The sequence below is a fragment of the Felis catus genome, chromosome D2 (assembly GCF_018350175.1).
Source record: "Felis catus isolate Fca126 chromosome D2, F.catus_Fca126_mat1.0, whole genome shotgun sequence".
NCBI lineage: Eukaryota > Metazoa > Chordata > Mammalia > Carnivora > Felidae > Felis > Felis catus.
Genome location: NC_058378.1, coordinates 46,856,491 through 46,874,589, shown reverse-complemented (window position 1 = coordinate 46,874,589; position 18,099 = coordinate 46,856,491). Strand labels below are relative to the sequence as shown.

The 18,099-nt window shown below is 45.8% G+C and overlaps 1 protein-coding gene and 1 long non-coding RNA gene across 3 annotated transcripts in view; one reads left to right on the top strand and one right to left on the bottom strand.

Moving 5' to 3' along the window:
• Nucleotides 1-18,099, top strand: part of VSTM4 (V-set and transmembrane domain containing 4) — a 97,988-nt gene that overhangs the window by 49,370 nt on the left and 30,519 nt on the right. For both annotated transcript variants that reach the window (XM_045040310.1, XM_023240663.2), the window contains 2 exons: nucleotides 12,996-13,102; nucleotides 14,582-14,643. In XM_045040310.1, the coding sequence (XP_044896245.1) occupies nucleotides 12,996-13,102; nucleotides 14,582-14,643 (169 nt within the window). The remainder of the gene's footprint in view (nucleotides 1-12,995; nucleotides 13,103-14,581; nucleotides 14,644-18,099) is intronic.
• Nucleotides 5,237-9,824, bottom strand: LOC109492568. The gene is made up of 3 exons (XR_002146481.3): nucleotides 9,367-9,824; nucleotides 7,267-7,515; nucleotides 5,237-5,898 (listed from the first exon to the last, which is right to left on the bottom strand). It is a non-coding gene; the product is annotated as an uncharacterized LOC109492568 (long non-coding RNA).

The following is an 18,099-nucleotide window of genomic DNA, read 5'->3' as shown; positions in this document are numbered from 1 at the left end:
AATTGAATTGTTAGCTAAAATCTTTCCAACAAGAAAAGCCCAGGCCCATGTTGCTTTACTGGTGAGCACAAATTATTTCAAAAAGTTTGAGAAAGCAGTCTTTTCAACAAATAATGCTGGGATAAAATATATAAGGAACTCTTACAACTCAATAATAAGATGACAAATAACACAAAAATGGACCAAAGAAAAGAGATTTGAATAGATATTTTCCTGAAGAAGGTATATAAATGGCTAACAAATTCACAAAAATATATTCCGTTTCATTGGTCATTAAGTGGTACAAATACAACTACAATGGCTGTAAAAAGACAATGATGTCAAGTGTTGGTGAGGATGTGGAGAAACTGGAACTCTGTTCATTGCGGGTGGGAATGTAAAATGGTGTAGCTGCTTTGGAAATCAATTTGGTAGTTTCTTAAAACATTCAACATAAACTTACCATATGATTACCCAGAGATTTTCCTCGTAGGTGTCTGCCCAAGAGAAATGAAAGCATGTGTCCACACAAAGACATCCATGCAGTTGTTCACAGCAGCTTTGTTCATCATAACCAGGAGATGGAAACAATCTGAATGTAGCCATCAATTGATGAATGGATAAACAACATTTAGTAATCCGTTTGATGAAATACAATGCGGTAATAAAAAGGGACAAACTGCTGATACATTCTGCACATGGATGAACTTCAGAAACATTATGCTAAGTGAACTAAACCAGATGCAAAAAATATGTATTGTATGATACCATTTATCTGAAATGTCCAGAAAAGGATAAATTTATAGGAACTGAAAATAGTTGCTTAGGGCTGAGAGTGGGCATAGGAATTAACTATAAATGAGCAAGAGGGAAATTTGGGGGGTAATAGAAATGTTCCAAGACTGTAGTGTAGTGATGGTTGAGTCATACACTTGAGATCAATGACTTTCATGGGAAGTAAATTATGCCTCGATAAAGGTATTTGTTTCTTCTTAAAAGTATGTGCCCCCCCCACAGAGCCCTAAGGACTGGCATTTCAGATATGGGGGGAGGTTATGGCTGGGGAGCCCAGAGGCTGTGAGGAGCCAGCCTGCCGGTGCTTCTCAGGATTTGCCTGCTGTGATCTACTGTGTCCCTTGCCTCGCTAACAAGGAGTGCCATTTGGGCCCCTCCCTTCCTCTCCCTTTGGTAATAGGGGTATGACATGCTCCTACTCTGAGCTGGTACCAAGACTAGACATATAGTAAGGGTGTCACCCTAGTCTGGTGGGCCTTAGAGTTTGGTCATCCCCGGCCGTGGGATACCTACCAGAGGTCAGTGATGACCACAAAGTCCCATTCGGATGCCACCCCTCTACCAGTTGGTGCTGTGAATCTGTGAGTGCCTGAGTTAAGCTCTCTCCATGGGCATGTCTCCTGTCGGGCCAGCCACAGATCTACCTCTGGAAAGCCTGTCTTTACTCCACTGCACCCCAGGACCATGTAGGGGTGCCCCGCCGACTTGTATTCATCTTCCCGATTAGGACCTCAGGCTGATTTGACTCAGTGCAGCCCAGATTCCTTGCTAGTGAACTGGTCGGTCCCTTGCCTTTCAACTGGTTCTGGCCTGAATTGTGCTCTGCCTCTGCAGCCCACACAGAGGCTCCTTCTGTCCCTGTCGTGTTGGGGCCTCCCGACCCCAGCTCCATCCGTGCAATGGCAGTGGGCAGCTGGGCCCCTGGAGTCTCAAGCTATTATTGGGATAAATGTCCTTCTCTGTCCTCTGACCACTTCCTCCTAAGGGAGAATGGGCAGAGAGCACAGGACCAGGGCAGGATGCCAGGAACGGAAACCCTTAGGCAGGGGAGGGACCCTCAGGAAGAGGCCACATGCTGGCACCGTGGCTGCGGTCACCAAGAGGAGGGCCTACCAAGTGACTGGGACAGACCTGGAGGCTCTAAGGGATTCCATGACTTATTGCGAGAAGTTCATACTGAAGGAAAGCGAGTCTCGTTTGGAATATGTGTCATCCCCAAAGTCGGAAGTTGCTATCCCCTGGGAGGAGGTGGCCCTGATTTGGGGGTTGGGAAACTGTTTCCTTCCCACGGCTAAGTGCTCTCCTGGAACAGAAAGCTGGGCCAGAGCATCTCAGGGTTCTGCAAGATTTTTCAGCTCCCTAAAAGCAGCTCGAGGAGTGAGCATGATACTGCCCCCAAAGGTCCCGGAAAGGCAGATTTGAAATGAAATGCCACCAACTGCATAGAGCCCCACACCATGACACCTTGTCCACGGATGCAGATGCCTTCTTTCCTGTAGGTCAAGTTTAAGAAAAGTTGCCAAGAGGATGGCCGTGGGCACCAAAAAGGCAGTTCCCAGGCGGTAGATTTCCTGATCTGTTGTTTGACCTCTTCTTATGGGTTTGAGATAACAAAGTATTTGCAGATGGGAGAAATTGAAGTGCACATTATGTTCCCTGTGCCAACAGCAGTTCCGACGGAAGATATCCAGGCTTTCTTCATGTTCTCTGGTGTGTGTGCTCTCTCATGGATGAACAGGGGCACAGACTATTTATATGCTGGATAAGTTATAGGCATAGCATTACTGTGGTTTGTGAGCTTTGTTTAAAGCACTTTTCAGTTTTTTCTGAACCATCAGAGATTTTTTTTTTTAAACATACCCTGACAGTCGAAGTATGGGATTTAATTAATAATTGACTGGTTCAGAACCTTAGTGTGAAGGCAGAGGTGATTTCAAAGGGAATCTAAAGATACCGGCTCTGAACTTAGATGTGTAACTACTTGCTTCATTTCCATAATACTGAATAGTGGTAGGATTATGGAATTTGTTTTTTCTGTGAAAGGTAATCTTCTGTGATGCTGAAAGATTCTGGGGCCAGGCTGCCTCGGTTCAAATCCGGGCTCTGCCACTGATTGCTGTGTGCCTTTGGCCAGCTTTGCCACCTCTCTGATGAAAGGCCGGGGGGGGGCAAAGCTGGCACATGGTGTTGTTGGCGGGATTCGATGAGTTAGTCTGTGTGAAGTGCTTCCGACGGTCCTGGTAAATGGTGAGCTCTATGCAACTGGTTTTTGTTATTATTCAGTCACACTTGGGTGATTCTTCTGTAAGGGATTTCTTGTAAGGCCTGTTAGGGCAAGGATAAAATAGCACGCAGCCCATGCCCTTGAGTGCCGCATCAAATGGGAGACCTAGAGAAACAAAACCGTGGCAGCACGCAGGTGGTGCCCACCAAGCTGTCACGGGCACCCAGATGAGGCGCTCCTAACCCTGTCCCAGGGCTCTGTGGTTGGTAGGGAAAGCTTCCTGGAGGTGAAATTCAGGCCAAGTATTGAAGGAGGAGGAAGAGTGTTCCAGAAAAGGGTTGGGCGGGGGGCGGGGGGGAGGCAGCACACGGAAGTGGGGAGGGAGAAGTACAGTGGGTGACAGGCTGGGAGGATGAGGTCACTTGGTCCATGAGGGTGAGGAGCCTTGCAGGTGCAGGGCAGAGCAGCAGGGAGGAGAGGCTGGAGGGGGTGGCAGGGCCAGATACCAGGGGATGGGCACAGGGCTAAGCATCGACACATAGCATCTTCTTCATTCCTCACCACAACCCCAAGAGTGGGTGGTGTGATGGTCCCATTCTCCAGATGAAAACTGATATGAAGAGTGTGGCTCGTGGTGAGGTCTCTGCCAGGCAGAGGTGGAGACGCGAGGATGCCAGCCCGGGGCCACCTGGCTCCAGGACTAATGCACTGTCCCAGACACACCGGGAAGCTCGGACATGGTTGTGAGCACTTCGGGGTTGGCATGCACACAGGTGAACGAGGAGGAGACGCTAGAGAGAGTCAGGGCAATGGACACAGAGTGGGAAGGGTGTAGCCACAGATGCCGGGGAGGGCGGTGGCTGCCCTGCATCCCCCTGACTTTGAGAAGCCAATGTGCTCTGGTTATAGGCATCGATTTGCAGATGCGCCAGCCATTATTGTTCTTTGCTTGGGTTTTAGCCCACACGTGTGCAGAATGCCTCCCCTCTGGCCACGTTCACCTGAGCAAGCAAGGTGGCGAGGGCCGGGATAGCAGATGCGGCCGTGTGGCTCCTGGCCCCCGTCCTGCATCCCTGACATCCTTGCTGTGCCTCTTATCCTCACCCCACCCCAGCTCTCAGGCTCGGTGTCCCTCCCTAGTCCCCAGGCAGAGGAAGGCATGAGGAGGACCGACCTGTGAGATGGAGCCTGGTGGTTATTCCTGGCATCATGTAAAAAACATTCCACCCGGGGACGCCTGGGTGGCTCCGTCAATTGAGCGACTGACTTTGGCTCAGGTCATGATCTCATGGTTCGTGAGTTCGAGCCCCGCATCGGGCTTACTGCTGTCAGCTCAGAGCCTGCTTTGGATCCTCTGTCCCCCTCTTTATGTGCCCCTCCCCATCTCACGCTCACTCTTTCAAAAATGAATAAACATTAAAAAATAATCCCACCTGGATTTGGTGTTAGCTGAAGCCGTGCCACCCAGCAGCTTGACCTTGGGCCACTCGAGAATTTTTCACCCTCCACAAAATGGGTGCAAATTTGCTTTTGTCCTTATTGCTCAGGGTCGTGAGGATTCAGTGAGATAACAGTGGCTGTGGGCTAATTCCTCATAATTACTCACGGTGTGGCCGTGTACCTCCACTTGTGAACACTTTATGGGATTTATTTCTAATCTTCATAAAACCCTGCAAGGCACAAATTAGTCTCCCCAGACTAAGAACAGGAATAAAACTGCCAACTGTTAGATAAATAGCTAGCCCTCTGTACTATTTACGAACCTTCTGATTCCAGGTGACAGGAAGCTAGCACAGATGGCGTTACCTAGGAAGGGACTTGGCTGGCTCATCTGACTAGGGCTGCTGCAGTGGTTGGGCCCCAGGGAAGCTCGGTCTGGGAGACACAGTGTTGTTGGGGTGATGGCGTCTATTCCCAGCCTGTCTCCGGGCAGTGCTGCCTCAAGGATTGGCGTATCCCCAGGCCAGGCTGGCTCCCCTTGGGAAGAGAAAGGTGGGAGCAATGAAGGAATTGTCTCACTTCCTGACCAGCAAATACAACCGCACCCTGGTGGTAGGGGACCGGCCTGAACCAAGCACGGTGGCCAGAGGATGGGTGGGGCCAATCCCACGCAAACACATACCCTCAGTGGTGCGGGCGATAGATGCAGGGCATGTAACCCCAGTGACCTCTCTGCCATTTTTCTTATGACCCAAGACGAGAACACTGCATGGAACCACTAAATATTAATGAGGCATGATCTTACCAGTTCGTATTCATAGATCTTAAATTCACAAACAAAACCAGTGGCCCGGCAAAGCTTCTGTGCAGGCTTCACAAAGCCGGCAGGGACTGCAACGGAGAGCTTTAACAACGGGGCCCCAGCAGAACCTCTCAGGTTGTGTAAGCCATTTATGATAAAAAGCCATGGAGGCTGTGGACAGGGAGGCGCTTTGGCAGCTCCCTCACAAGGGAGCAGCTTTATTCTGATGCTGCTTGGAACGTGCATGCAAAAACCCCATAGGGTAGAAGCAGCAGAGAAGAATCCACCTTGACTGCCAAGGGTCTGCCGCTCTTTTCTAGATGCACCGGTTCTGGCTCAGGTTACAGAGAACTCTGTCATGTCTGGCTCCCTATTCAAGGACTCTGAGAGAGATTCCATAATAATGATGGTAATAATACTGGTAAGATAATGCAGTAGGTGAAGCCCATTAAACGCTCATTGTGTACTACATGTGGTTTTATGTTCTTGGCATGTCATGTAAAAGAGAGTCATTTCAAGGGAGTCACCGTGAGCGGGTGGTACCCTTTGTCCATCTTGAGAGTGGAGTTCTGCAGCTTTGAGCAGCTCCCGGCATGTGGTAGCCATTAACCTTGAGTAGTCCAGTGGCATGGGAAACCCACAAAGCACGCTCCAAAGCCTAGAGGGAGAGGTTGGGAAATTTGCCCTATTTGCACGAGTCATTGGCCTTTCTCAGTGGCAGCCAACCTGAGGAGGGGGGCTGTAACTGTGCTCCTCCCCCCTCCCCCCTCCCCCAGCTTATTGAGATATAATTGACTGTAACTGATAATGACAGTGAGTGGCCGCCATAGTTGTTGAGATCAACGTTCCTCCTTCAAGATTCTACACTTGAAGCTGCGGGGTACAGGGTTAGGGGGTGACGAGTGGGCTGCATGAAATCTTGGAAAAAGGAGCACAGAGCTGCTTGGCAGGGAGCTCGTGATCCTCTGGGGACCCGTATCAGGCATCGGCATTGTCAAAACAGAGCTATGTGGGCAGGAGGAAAGGAAGCACATGGGCATTTCTGCAGATAAAACAGGCAGCTAAAGCAATGACTTTCAAAGACAGCGTGGAGAAGAAGGGCTCGAGGGGTGGGGTGGGGTGGGGTGAGGTGGGGTGGGGAGAATGGCTCCAGGAAGCAGGCCTGGGGCAGGTGTGGGCAGGACCAGAGCCCGAACACCTTCCTCAGCCCCACTCACGGAGGGCTTTCTGAGCTGAGTTCTTTTGATTGACAGACAACACTTGGCATGAGAGTTCAGAGAGCAGCAAATCCCCTTGCAGCACATGACAGACAGCTGTGTGCCCAGGGATGAGGGTGCCTGCTCATTCAATAGGAAGCAAGATTAAACAGACCTTAAGGAAGCATTTTGATTCATAGTTCCTATTTTGAGGCACAAAGATTTCCCGGGACCGAAGGAAACACTTGGCCTCTGGGCGCGCGAGGGTTGGATGTACGAAAGTCCCTCAGCGTGAATGGTTAGCTGTACCTCTAGTATTATCCCAGAGACAGGTGGGTGTTAGGACAGTCACTGATGTGTGGGTGAGGACTCGTATGCCACAGGCACTGTGGTTCAATATGAGGGGTGCTTTGATCTCACATTTAGTTATGGAAGCAAGATGTGGCTGGGTCTTAGTTATAATTTTGTTCTTTGGTGGGATCAGCTCAGTTTGTGCTATTGTATTGTATTTTTCTACTCCCGAACACTCTTAGCTATAGAGTAGAGACACCAGATTTCCACGTGGCCAGCCTACCCCCTCCATTTTGACAGGTGACGTCCCTTATTCCAGAGAATTCCAGGTATAGGAATTGTGCTCCCCTCCTCCTCTGTCCAATCCTAGGCCAAGATGGCCCTTGGTCTTGGGCACCAGCCACAGCTCTTGCCTCCAAGTCCCCAGCGCTCTAGTTGGGCCCTCTTCCTCCCACCCAGGCAGGGCTTTAGCTGCTGTAACAGTCCCAGATTTAGTACAGACTTAAATGCAATGGAATGCTGATATCGCCTTTCAGTACCTTCTCTTTAGGGAGCTGGTTTAAGCCCAGAGCAGCCATCGTGGATCTGGCTTGATTTACCCTCTTCCTGTCCTAGTTTTCTTCTTCTCTGTTGTCTGGGCTGGGCCCAGAATCCTTGCTTCAGGGCCAAGGAGGCAGGCCGCCCTGGATCAGATCCCACGTCTCCCGCCTGAACCTCTCCGAGGCTTCATTTTCCCATCTGGGAGGGTCGGAGATTATGGATATTGTGCACTTTTCCCAGTGCTTTGCCTAGGATAGAGACACACGTAGCTCTTATTAACTGAAGTTCAGCGAAGTGTAGTTGCTCACAATTTGTTCGATACCTAGCAAAACCCAGGTTGCCTGCTCCATTCGGTGTCCTGGGGCTGCTTGGGGGTACAGCTTCTCCCTCCTCCTTAGCCACCTGCTGTGTGCTGTGCTGGTTCTTAGATAACACAGCTGTACCTGTGGCAACAGGAGGGCATGCTGTTCTATCTTGGGCAGAAAGATTTTTTGATCAACGTGTAGGTTGAAACTGGTAGACCTCAGGGCCAAGACATGGTGCCAGGAGATACCCAGGTGGCGACATGGTCCTCCCTGGGTAACACTGTGAAGCATCGCCCAGTGCACTCATGCACCAGAGATCTGGGTCAGTGCCTCTGAGCTGCTTCATGTCCTGTCTACTTTAGGCCGTGCCAGCCAGTCTGACCCTAATAATAACCCTGTGAGTTAGATTGCAAGTGTACTTCTCCCCATTTTACAGATTGGGGGATGGAGGCCCAGGAAGTGAGTGACTTATCCAGGGTCACCTCTCTCGTCAGAGTGGAACCTGCTGTAGCGCAGGCCTTCTGCCCCTTGTCCAGTGCCCATTCCCCGGATCCGGCCACCATGTGCCACAGAGCAGAGGTGCCCAGCTTTCGTGGGAGGGAGATGCCTATGAGAGGTGTCTGGGCCAGACGTTTGCACCTGTTACAATACCTCCCACGTGTGCCAGCCACACAGCCCTTGTGGGAACCAGAAAGAAAGCACTGCTTTCCAATCGCACACCTCTCTCATTTAGATGGAGTTTCTGGCCCGTTTTCTATCTGTTTTGGTTTGACTGGCTCCAGCAATGCTCACTCCCTTGTGTCTGGGACAAAACACAGTCCTGTTCCAACCTAAGGTATAGAATAACTTTCCTGTAAGTGAATCATAAAATGGGCTTTTCTTTGTCGAAAATTTCGACCAGTCTTGCTGGCTCATTGGGAGAAATAATATTTTGCGAGAGAAATCATCTGTCACGTCACTGGGGTGACTCATTGTATATGAATTCCCATCGTTGAAGTATGAATTAGGGCTAAATTTAGCTCACTGTAGTTTTGCTGTTTTGAAGGAAAATGGGGATGACAAAGCAGATCTTTTTTAGCTTACTGAAAGCCCTGGGTCTGATGGCATACATTTATATAAATGATGTCCCCGAACTTTCACTTTATATTAAAGAGCTAAAGAACTAAGTCCAAGAAAAAAGAAGAGGAAGGAGGAAATATTTGATTCTGCAGGGTTTGAGGTACAACTGGCAAGGACGATCCAAACTCAGAGGCGGTAGGCAAGAAAAAAAAATATTGAATAATTTAACAAAAAGAAACAGATCACTGTGCGTTAATAGGAAGCCAAAATTCAAAGGGAATTGGGAGGAACGTTTGCACTAAATACGTCCGGCTGATGTGAAAGGTGTGTGCCAATCTTTAAGAAAACTCGAGACCCTAATAAATAATTACAGATGTCCACACATCATTCGTAAAAGAGGAAACGTGAGGAGACAAACGCTGGAAATGTTCATCCTCACAAACAGTCAGAGAAATGCAAGGAAAAGGGAGATCCCGTTGTTATCCGTTGAGTTTTTTTAAGCCGATAAACCAGGTGTTAAAGAGGATGAAGACAGAAATCTCCTCATCCGTTGACCGAGTGGCTCTGAAGTAGGGCTAACTTGTTGGAAATCATTCTGACAGTGCAAATTAAATACCCTTTAAAATGGTCCTCCTCCACGAACTAGTAATTCCAGCTCTAAGAGTCTAACCTAACACAAAAGTCTAAGAGTACAAAACCATTATGCACAAATACATTTATAACAACATTACTCACGTGTCAGGTATTACTGAGATGCCAGGGAACGGTTGGGTACCGTGGCCTACCTGTCTTCTCACCGGAACAGGGTCAAGATGTCACAACGTGGAGAATACAACTTAGGTAAGAAGAAGGGTGCAAAATTATGAAACAGTGTGACAGTAACACACAGTGTGCAAAAACCAAGGAAGAGTTGAAACTTGTGTTCACACAAAAACCTGGACACGGACGTTTATGGAAGCTTTATTCATAATAGCCCAAACTGGGAAGCCACCAACATACCCTATGGTAGGGGATTGGATTTGGAAGACGTGGTACGTCTAGACAATGGAATATCATTCAGCGCTAAAGAGGAATGAGCTAGCAAGCCAGGAAAAAACATGGAGGAAACTTAAGTGCATATTACTATGTGAAAGAAGCCAATCTGAAAAGGCTACATAATGTATGATTCCACCTATATGACATTCTGGAGGAGACGAAACTATGGAGACAGTAAATAGATCAGCGGTTGCCAAGGGTTGGGTGGGGGGGGCGGGGAGCAGGAGGAATGACTAGGTGGAACGCGGAGGGATTTGTGGCGGTACCACTATTCTTTATGATACCGCAGTGGCGGATACATTGTCCAAACCCATGGAACTCACCAAAGTGAGCCCTAATAGAAATTATGGACTTTGGGTGCTAATGATACATTGATGTAGGTTCATCACTTATAACAAATGTCCCACCATGGTGAGGGGTGTTGATAATGGGGGAGGCTGTGCCTGTGCGGGGGGCGGGGTGGGGGACATATGAAAAATCTCTTACCCTTTGCTCAGTTTTGCTGTGGACCTAAAACTTCTCTAAAAAAAAAATAAACAAAGTCCATTAAAAAAATTAAACAAGAAACAGGAAAAAGACTGGAAATATTTAAGAAGGTTGTGTTTTGGTTAGGATAGACTTATTTATTTTCGTTTTTTTCCTCCATGCCTGTAATTACCATTTGAAAACATGAACATGCATTAATTTATAATGGAAAGAAGAAAAAATAAACGTTTCAAGGGTTTAAAGCTATGAGATGAAGCTGTACATGTGGTTGTGTATTTAAGCAATTCTGAGAGTTTTTGATCCCTTGTTTCCTCTTAGTGGTCAGCGTTTTGTAAACGCACATTCCTTTGGGATATCTGTGAGTTTACACAGTTGACCCTGCACTCTAAACTCATGGCTGGTTAGAGTTTCCGTTCCCAGTAAAAATAAGCCATCTTTGGGGAAACTCAGTGTGATCTATATTCTTGGAATTTTTCCCACAATGTGTGGGTCAATCTTTGTTCATTTAAAAAAATTTTTTTAATGTTTATTTTTGAGAGATAGAGACAAAGCACGAGTGGGGAAGGGGCAGAGAGAGAGGGAGACACAGAATCCGAAGCAGGCTCCAGGCTCTGAGCTATCAGCACACAGCCCGATGCGGGGCTCGAACTCAGGAATGGTGAGATCTTGACCTAGGCTTAACCGACTGAGCCACCCAGGTAGCCCCAATCTCTGTTCATTTTTAAAACCCTAGGACAATGTTAGAAGAGCCTACCTTCTTTTATTAAATATATAGAGAGATTTCTTCATGTTTAACTGATTGCTTTCCAGTGATTATACAGTCACATGGTTTACTAATTAAAATTGAAAATTTAAATAATTGACTAAAAAATGTGTAGTGATAATTCTTCCTGCCCGGCCTCCTGTCTGCTTAGTTCCTCAGCAGCCCCATTGTAAGGAACCACTACTTTAAAATTCTTGTGAATACTTCCAGAGTTTCTTTGTGCACATGTATGCAAATGCTAATATATATATTTTTTTATTTTTACTTTTCCCTGCTTTTATACAAAAGGGGCACGTGTTACACATTGGCCAACGCCCAGCTTTACCACTTAACGATGTATCTTTTCTCATCACACATAAATAGCTTCTTACTCCTCTTTGCAGCTACAGAGACCCCCCCCCCCACCTTTGTGGATTGGTAGATTCACTGTCATTTCCTTAACCAGTCCCCTGCTGATGGACAGTTGGGTTCTTATCGCTATTAACAACAGCACCGTAAGGACAAATCTTACACATACATTTCATACACATGCAAGGATATCCACAGAATAAATTCCCGGAAGTGAAATCGCTGGGTCAGAGTAGAAGCCTCTGTAATTCTGATGATTGCCAAGTTATTCTTATCGCCAAGTATTCTCCTTTGGGAAGGGTTTGCACTCATACCAGCCATACATCTCAGTGCCCAATTGTCTGCATTCTTGGCAAAATAGCACTTTGCCTCCAATGTGATTATTGCCGTTCTGATATGTGGAGAAAGGAAGCGCAGTATGTTTTAATTTGGATTTCTTTTGTGAGGGAGCTTTAGCATGTTTTCATAGGTAAGAGCCTTTCCTCTTGCATGATAACCGTTTACTGCCTTCCTTCATTTTGATTATTAGGCAGTTGGTCATAGGCTTAAGGCTTTCTAAAAAGTCTTTATGTATTCGGGAGATAGTCTGTCTTGGTTAACTGCACCTGCCTGGATAAGAGATGTGCCTCAGGATAAGAGATTCTAAAAGGGGCTTCCCTATGGGTTGCTGGAGCCAATACGACGCACTTGAAATAAGAGTGATAGCCATTCAATAAAGTGTATACACTTCATCCCACATGTAGGATCAAGATTTCACAGCAAGCCAGTCTGTGTTTGTATCTTTTGTCACTTAGGTCCTTTATGTCTTACCTGTAATATAAGGCTTATTTATCAGTGTCGTCATTCTGGGTTGTCATGGGTAACACATGACAGGAATGTGATATTATAGATATAGAATCTGATATTATACACAGGGCCAGATAACTGAAAACACCCACAGCCCTCCTCAGGGTGAAGCCACTTACCCGCTACTAACAGTAAAGGTACAGCAGGAGAAGAAAGCGTGAACAATCATGGGGGACACTAGAGACTTCCAGAAGAAAGCACGAACCGTCATGGGGGACCCTGGAGACTTCCATGAGAAAGCGTGACAATCATGGGGGACCCTGGAGACTTCCAGAAGAAAGTGTGACAATCATAGGTGACCCTGGAGACTTCCAGAAGAAAGCATGAACAATCATGTGGGACCCTGGAGACTTCCAGAAAAAAGCACGAACCATCACGGGGACCCTGGAGACTTCCAGGTGCAGCTCCCAAGCTCCGTTCTCCCTTGCACAGGAGAGGCTCTGTTTTTGGATTGGGAACCACAAAAATATGTGCCAAGAATCTCGGTTTTACGGAAGCTCAAGCAGAAGTTTCAAAAGGTATCTTAATGCCCTACTAGTGATGTGGCCAAGCCAAACTCTATAATTCATGAAATCAGTATAAACTATCAATCCATACATCTGTAACTGTGTAGACAAGCTGGTTCTGGATCTCTCCAGGGATCTGTGAACTTTAAAAAGCACATTATAAACCACTAACTAGCTCATCTCAACATCCTTATCTTAGCCGTAGGTCAGTCCCAGACCTCCAGACATCCCTGGAGATAAGCATAGAGTGATCCCAATCCAGCTGTAAGATAACCTGACCTTAGATAGGTACTCAGGAAGCACACAGAAACTATTGCTTCCTTTCCCTTTCCCTGGAACAAATATGATTTTGCCTTCACCAAGACTCTTCTCTTCTATAGTTCAGGGGAGACCGTTACCAGTGTGACCAGCTTGGCCCCGCTGCAACCCAAGAAAGGCAAGAGGCGGAAGGAGAAGGCTGACGTTCCTCCTGCAGTCCCTGCCAAAGGTAGGAAACTAGCTTGCAATTACCCATGCAGGAGCCAGCTCGACTGATCCAGAGTGGGTCTGGGGTTAGAAGTGGGACCAGGACAGGGGGAGCAGACAGATGGAAGACATGACATCGAGTGATTATATAGCTTGGAGAACCCCACCTAGATTCTGATCATAACTGAGCCCCATTACTAGGTGGGGCTGGGGGTGGTGCACTGGCTCAGCATGCTTTAGTGGGGGGGGGGGCAACATGCAGAGACTGATTCCACAGTATATTCCATCCACGCTGAAATATATTTCAACTATTATTTCAACTATTAACATGCTCTGCACATAGTGAGGTGGGACAAGGGATGTCAACATCTTGGTTCATTCAAGGGAGAGAAGCCTCTGATTTTTCTAAAGATGTAAACCAGGTATGTAGTTTATTTTGGATTGGCCCTGGGGATGAAATGAGGGTTGGTCTTTGATTCCAGTTATAATGTAGAGCAACGTGGGTGAGAAAGATGGGTGTTTCTGGAGGAGAGAACTGCTCATATCTTAGGAGAACTAAGACCATCTACAGATAGTTCCTAAAATTACCGTGGCCAATTTGGGAGACGTTCATGCCTCAAATAATTAGAAATGTAGTTGGAAGTACTAGGACCTCCCAGATAAACAATGTAAATAACAAGACAAGATATATTTTATCCCTCAGGTGGGGCTTCACAGGCTGTCACCTAGAGACCCTTGGGGTCGTGTGGTGAATGCCACTGGTGCTCAGGCTGAACACACGTTGGGTGGACAGAAAGGCTGGAAGGCCTGGGCGTTCTGGAAGGCCTGGGCGTTCTGGAAGGCATGACAAGTGCAGATCCGGGAAGGGAAGGGGGCAGAGAACCCTGCCGTAACATCTCATTCAATCAGAGTAGATAGTACCCTACCTTACCAAAGATAAAAGTGAGACTCAGAGAGCTAAGTGATGGAGTCTGGCTTGGAGGTGAGGTCTGTCTGACTTTGAAGGTCAAGTTTAAGTTCCAAATCATTGAAATACTCATTACATGACATGGTGGGGAAGAGCCTTGGTTTTCTCCTCTGTTAAGTGGGGACAGTAAGACCCTCCCTGATGACCTGTCAGGGCTGCTGTGCGGGTCAAGGTCACTGCTTTCACTGTTAGTGTGTAGTTAGAACGAAGCCCCAGGGAAGTTCCCAGGCTCGGCCTTTACCAAACACACCTGGTTCTCACCTGCACACCTGACCTCTTTGTAGCTGGCAGGGTTTTATGCAGAGCTGTTTCGTTGACCTTGAAGATGGGAAAGGATGACATGGCTAAAGACTAGGGGAGAATTGCTCTCCATCGAGGGGCACCCAGTGGTATCGAGGTCAGAAACGGGAGTTCTTCCATAGGGGCAGGAAGGGGTCCATGAGTCTCCACAGAGTATGTCTGTGTTGCTCATGATATGTGGACGTTAGAAGTCTGGGGAGAATTGGAAGCTAAACTCTTCATACGCTTCCACAGCCCCCATAGCTGCCACGTTCCATAAACCGAAGCTGCTGAAACCGCAGAGGAAAGTCACGCTGGTGAGTAACCCTATTCTGTTTGGTGTTGTCCCCTCAAGCCTTCAACACGCTGCAGAGCCCAAGTAGTAGCTTTACTGACTCCAGTCACACTGATAGTTCTCAGTGCTTTGATCCCCAAGCAACGACATTCTCTCTGCTTGGGTCAGCTTTTGAGACATCTTTTCCCCACATCTTGTTCCCAGAGTGGCTTTCTAAAAATCAAAATAGAACATATGTTTCATTATAAACGCTATTTTTCAAAAAGAAAGGAAGAAAAAAAAAGGCCATACTCAGGAAGGTATAAAATGGAATATGGGCCTGCTTGTATACATTAACCTGATAACCACTCTGGAGAGACTGCTGAAGAACCTTCCAGAAAATACGTCATAGCTTTTTATTTTGAAATAACTTTAGGATCACAGAAGGTTGCAAAAAAAAAAAACGGAGAGTTCCCATCTGCCCTTTCCTAGCTTCTCCTAATGTTAGCATCTCACGTAGCCACGGTGTATTTGTCAAAAGTAAGATTATCGTCAGCACATTGCCATTAACCACACCCCAGACTCTGACCAGATTTCAGCCGTTTTTCCATTCATGTTCTTTTTCTGTTCCAGGACCCAGTCCAAGATATCACATTGCATTTTGTTGTCATGCGTCCTGAGTTTCTTCCAATCTGTGACATTCCCTGGTCATTCTTTTACTTTCATGGCCTTGACACTTTTGAAGAGTCGTAACCGGTTATTTTTTTTACAATGTCCCCCTGACTTGGCTTTCCCTGAGGTTTTCTGAGGAGTAGAGATGAGAGGAGGTTCTGGATTATGGAGTAGAATGCAGAGGTGATATTTCCTTCTCAGTGCATCTGTTCAGGGATGCATGATGTCGATATGTCTTATGAAAGTGACATTAATTGTGATTGCTTGGTTAGGGTGGTTGCCAGGCTTCTCCGTCCAAAGTTACTGTTTTTCGCTTTCCATACTTTATTTGTTAGAAGCCAGTCACTCAGTCCGGGTCACATCCAAGGGAAGGACAGAAGCTTACTGTCCTGAGAGAGGAGTATCAAATAATTTGTGCTGTTAACCACCACAGCCATTAATAAATATTTCAGGGGCGATAACGTCAAGTCTAAGCAAATATCCCGTTTCTCCTTGAACTTTCAGCCACAGTGTTACCATTCATCAATGGATTTTGCTTGTAGCAGTTATTAGTATGGTGTACTCATGGTGATTTTCTATTTTCCTTAATCCCTGTACATTTACTACTTGAAATTCTTCTGTAAGGAAGAGCTGGACACCTTCTCTTATTTATTTAACTCACTAATTTATATCAATATGTGTGCACGGACATGAACAACTTTAAGTTTCTAGTTATATTATTTACTTTGTCTCCAGTATTTTTAGCAGTTGTATATTTGTATGAGAGAGAAAGAGAGACAGAGAGAGATACAGAGACAGACAGGGAAAGACAGAGAGGGAGAGAAGTTGGCAACCCTATTCTAACATGTGGCCAAGATAATCTTGAAGGAAAAGAAAAAAGTGGAGAATTTCTATACCAATTTTCAAGATTTATCTTAAAGCCACAATAATTAATAAACTATGGTATTAGCACAAAGATAGATAAGTTGATCAAAGGAACAAAGAGTCCCCAACAGATCTAGGGATGTATTGTCACTTGATTTATGACAAAGGTGGCATTGCCGGGCAGTGGAGGGATTACTTTTCAATATAGGGTGATGGGTCTGTTGGATATCCATATGAAAAATGATCCATAACCCCTAATTTACAAAAATTAGACAAGGATCATGCACTTGTCTAATCCATGTCTAACCTGTCATGCACACATCTAACAAAGGTTCTTTTTTAGAATGTCTGAACACCTACCAATGAATAGCAAATAAAAGGACAAGACTACAAAAAAAAAAAAATACGAAGTCTGAAACATGCATGTCACAAAAGGAGGTACACAAATAGTTCATGAAAAGTATCTAACCTCATTGGCATCATGGCAATGGAAATTAAAAAGCAGAAAGTTCACATCTATGAGGATGGCTAAAATGAAATACTTGTTTCTTTTTATTTTGCCTGTTTTTCTCTGACCCACTGGGAATTTAGGAACGTATGCAGTTTTATCTGTTTGTCAGATCCTTTTTTATTTTACTTTATGTTTCATATTTCAATAATCATTAATTGTCAGTTTCATTAAACTTCATCACTACGTTCTTTTTTAAAAAAATTATTTATTTAAATTCAAAGTGGGTTGGGGCACCTGGATGGCTCAGTCCCGGTTAAGCATCTGACTTTGGCTCAGGTCATGATCTCGTGGTTCATGAGTTCGAGCCCCACTTTGGGCTCTATGCTGACAGCTCAGAGCCTGGAGCTTGCTTTAGATTCTGTGTCTCCTTCTCTCTCTGTCCCTCTCCCACTTGCATTCCGTCTCTCTCTCTCTCTCAAAAGTAAATAAACACTAAAAAAAATTTTAATTCAAGTTAGTTAGCATAGCGTGTAGTATTGGTTTCAGGAATAGAACCTAGTGATTCCTCATTCACATATAATACCCAGTGCTCATCCCAACAAATGCCCTCCTTAATGCCCATCACCCATTTAGCCTTTCTCCCCACTCCCCTCTTCTCCAGCAACTGTCAGTTTGTTTGCTGTATTTAAGAGTCTCTTATGGTTTGATCCCCTCTCTGTTTTTATCTTATTTTTCCTTCCCTTCCCGTGTTCATCTGTTTTGTTTCTTAAATTCTACGTATGAGTGAAATCATATGATATGTGTCTTTCTCTGACTCATTTATTTTGCTTAGCATAATATACTCTAGTTCCATCCACGTTGTTGCAAATGGAAAGATTTCATTCTTTTTTATCCCCGAATAATATTCCACTGTATATCTGTATCTATCTATATCTATATCTGTATCTATATCTATATCTATCACATCTTCTTTACCATTCATCACTGTATTCTAAACAATTATTTGAACCAAACATGTACTAGTTTTGTTATTATTCTTTATTAAATTTTTTTCAACATTTTTTATTTATTTTTGGGACAGAGAGAGACAGAGCATGAACGGGGGAGGGGCAGAGAGAGAGGGAGACACAGAATCGGAAACAGGCTCCAGGCTCCGAGCCATCAGCCCAGAGCCTGACGCGGGGCTCGAACTCCCGGACCGCGAGATCGTGACCTGGCTGAAGTCGGACGCTTAACCGACTGCACCACCCAGGCGCCCCTATTCTTTATTGAATGTAATGTCTTTCCCTCAAATATCTTCATTTGCCTTTACATTTGAGCAATTTTTCTGTGACTGGAATTCTAGTTTCATAAAATTTTCCACTCTGTTCTAGGAAATATGCTAAGCACTTTATGGGCACTTCTATTTACTTCCCATATTGCTCAATATAAATGCCAGATTCCTTACTGTGGCCTATAATGCCCTATACCATGTAAGCCATATATGTAATTTAATTTTTTTAGTAGCCAGTA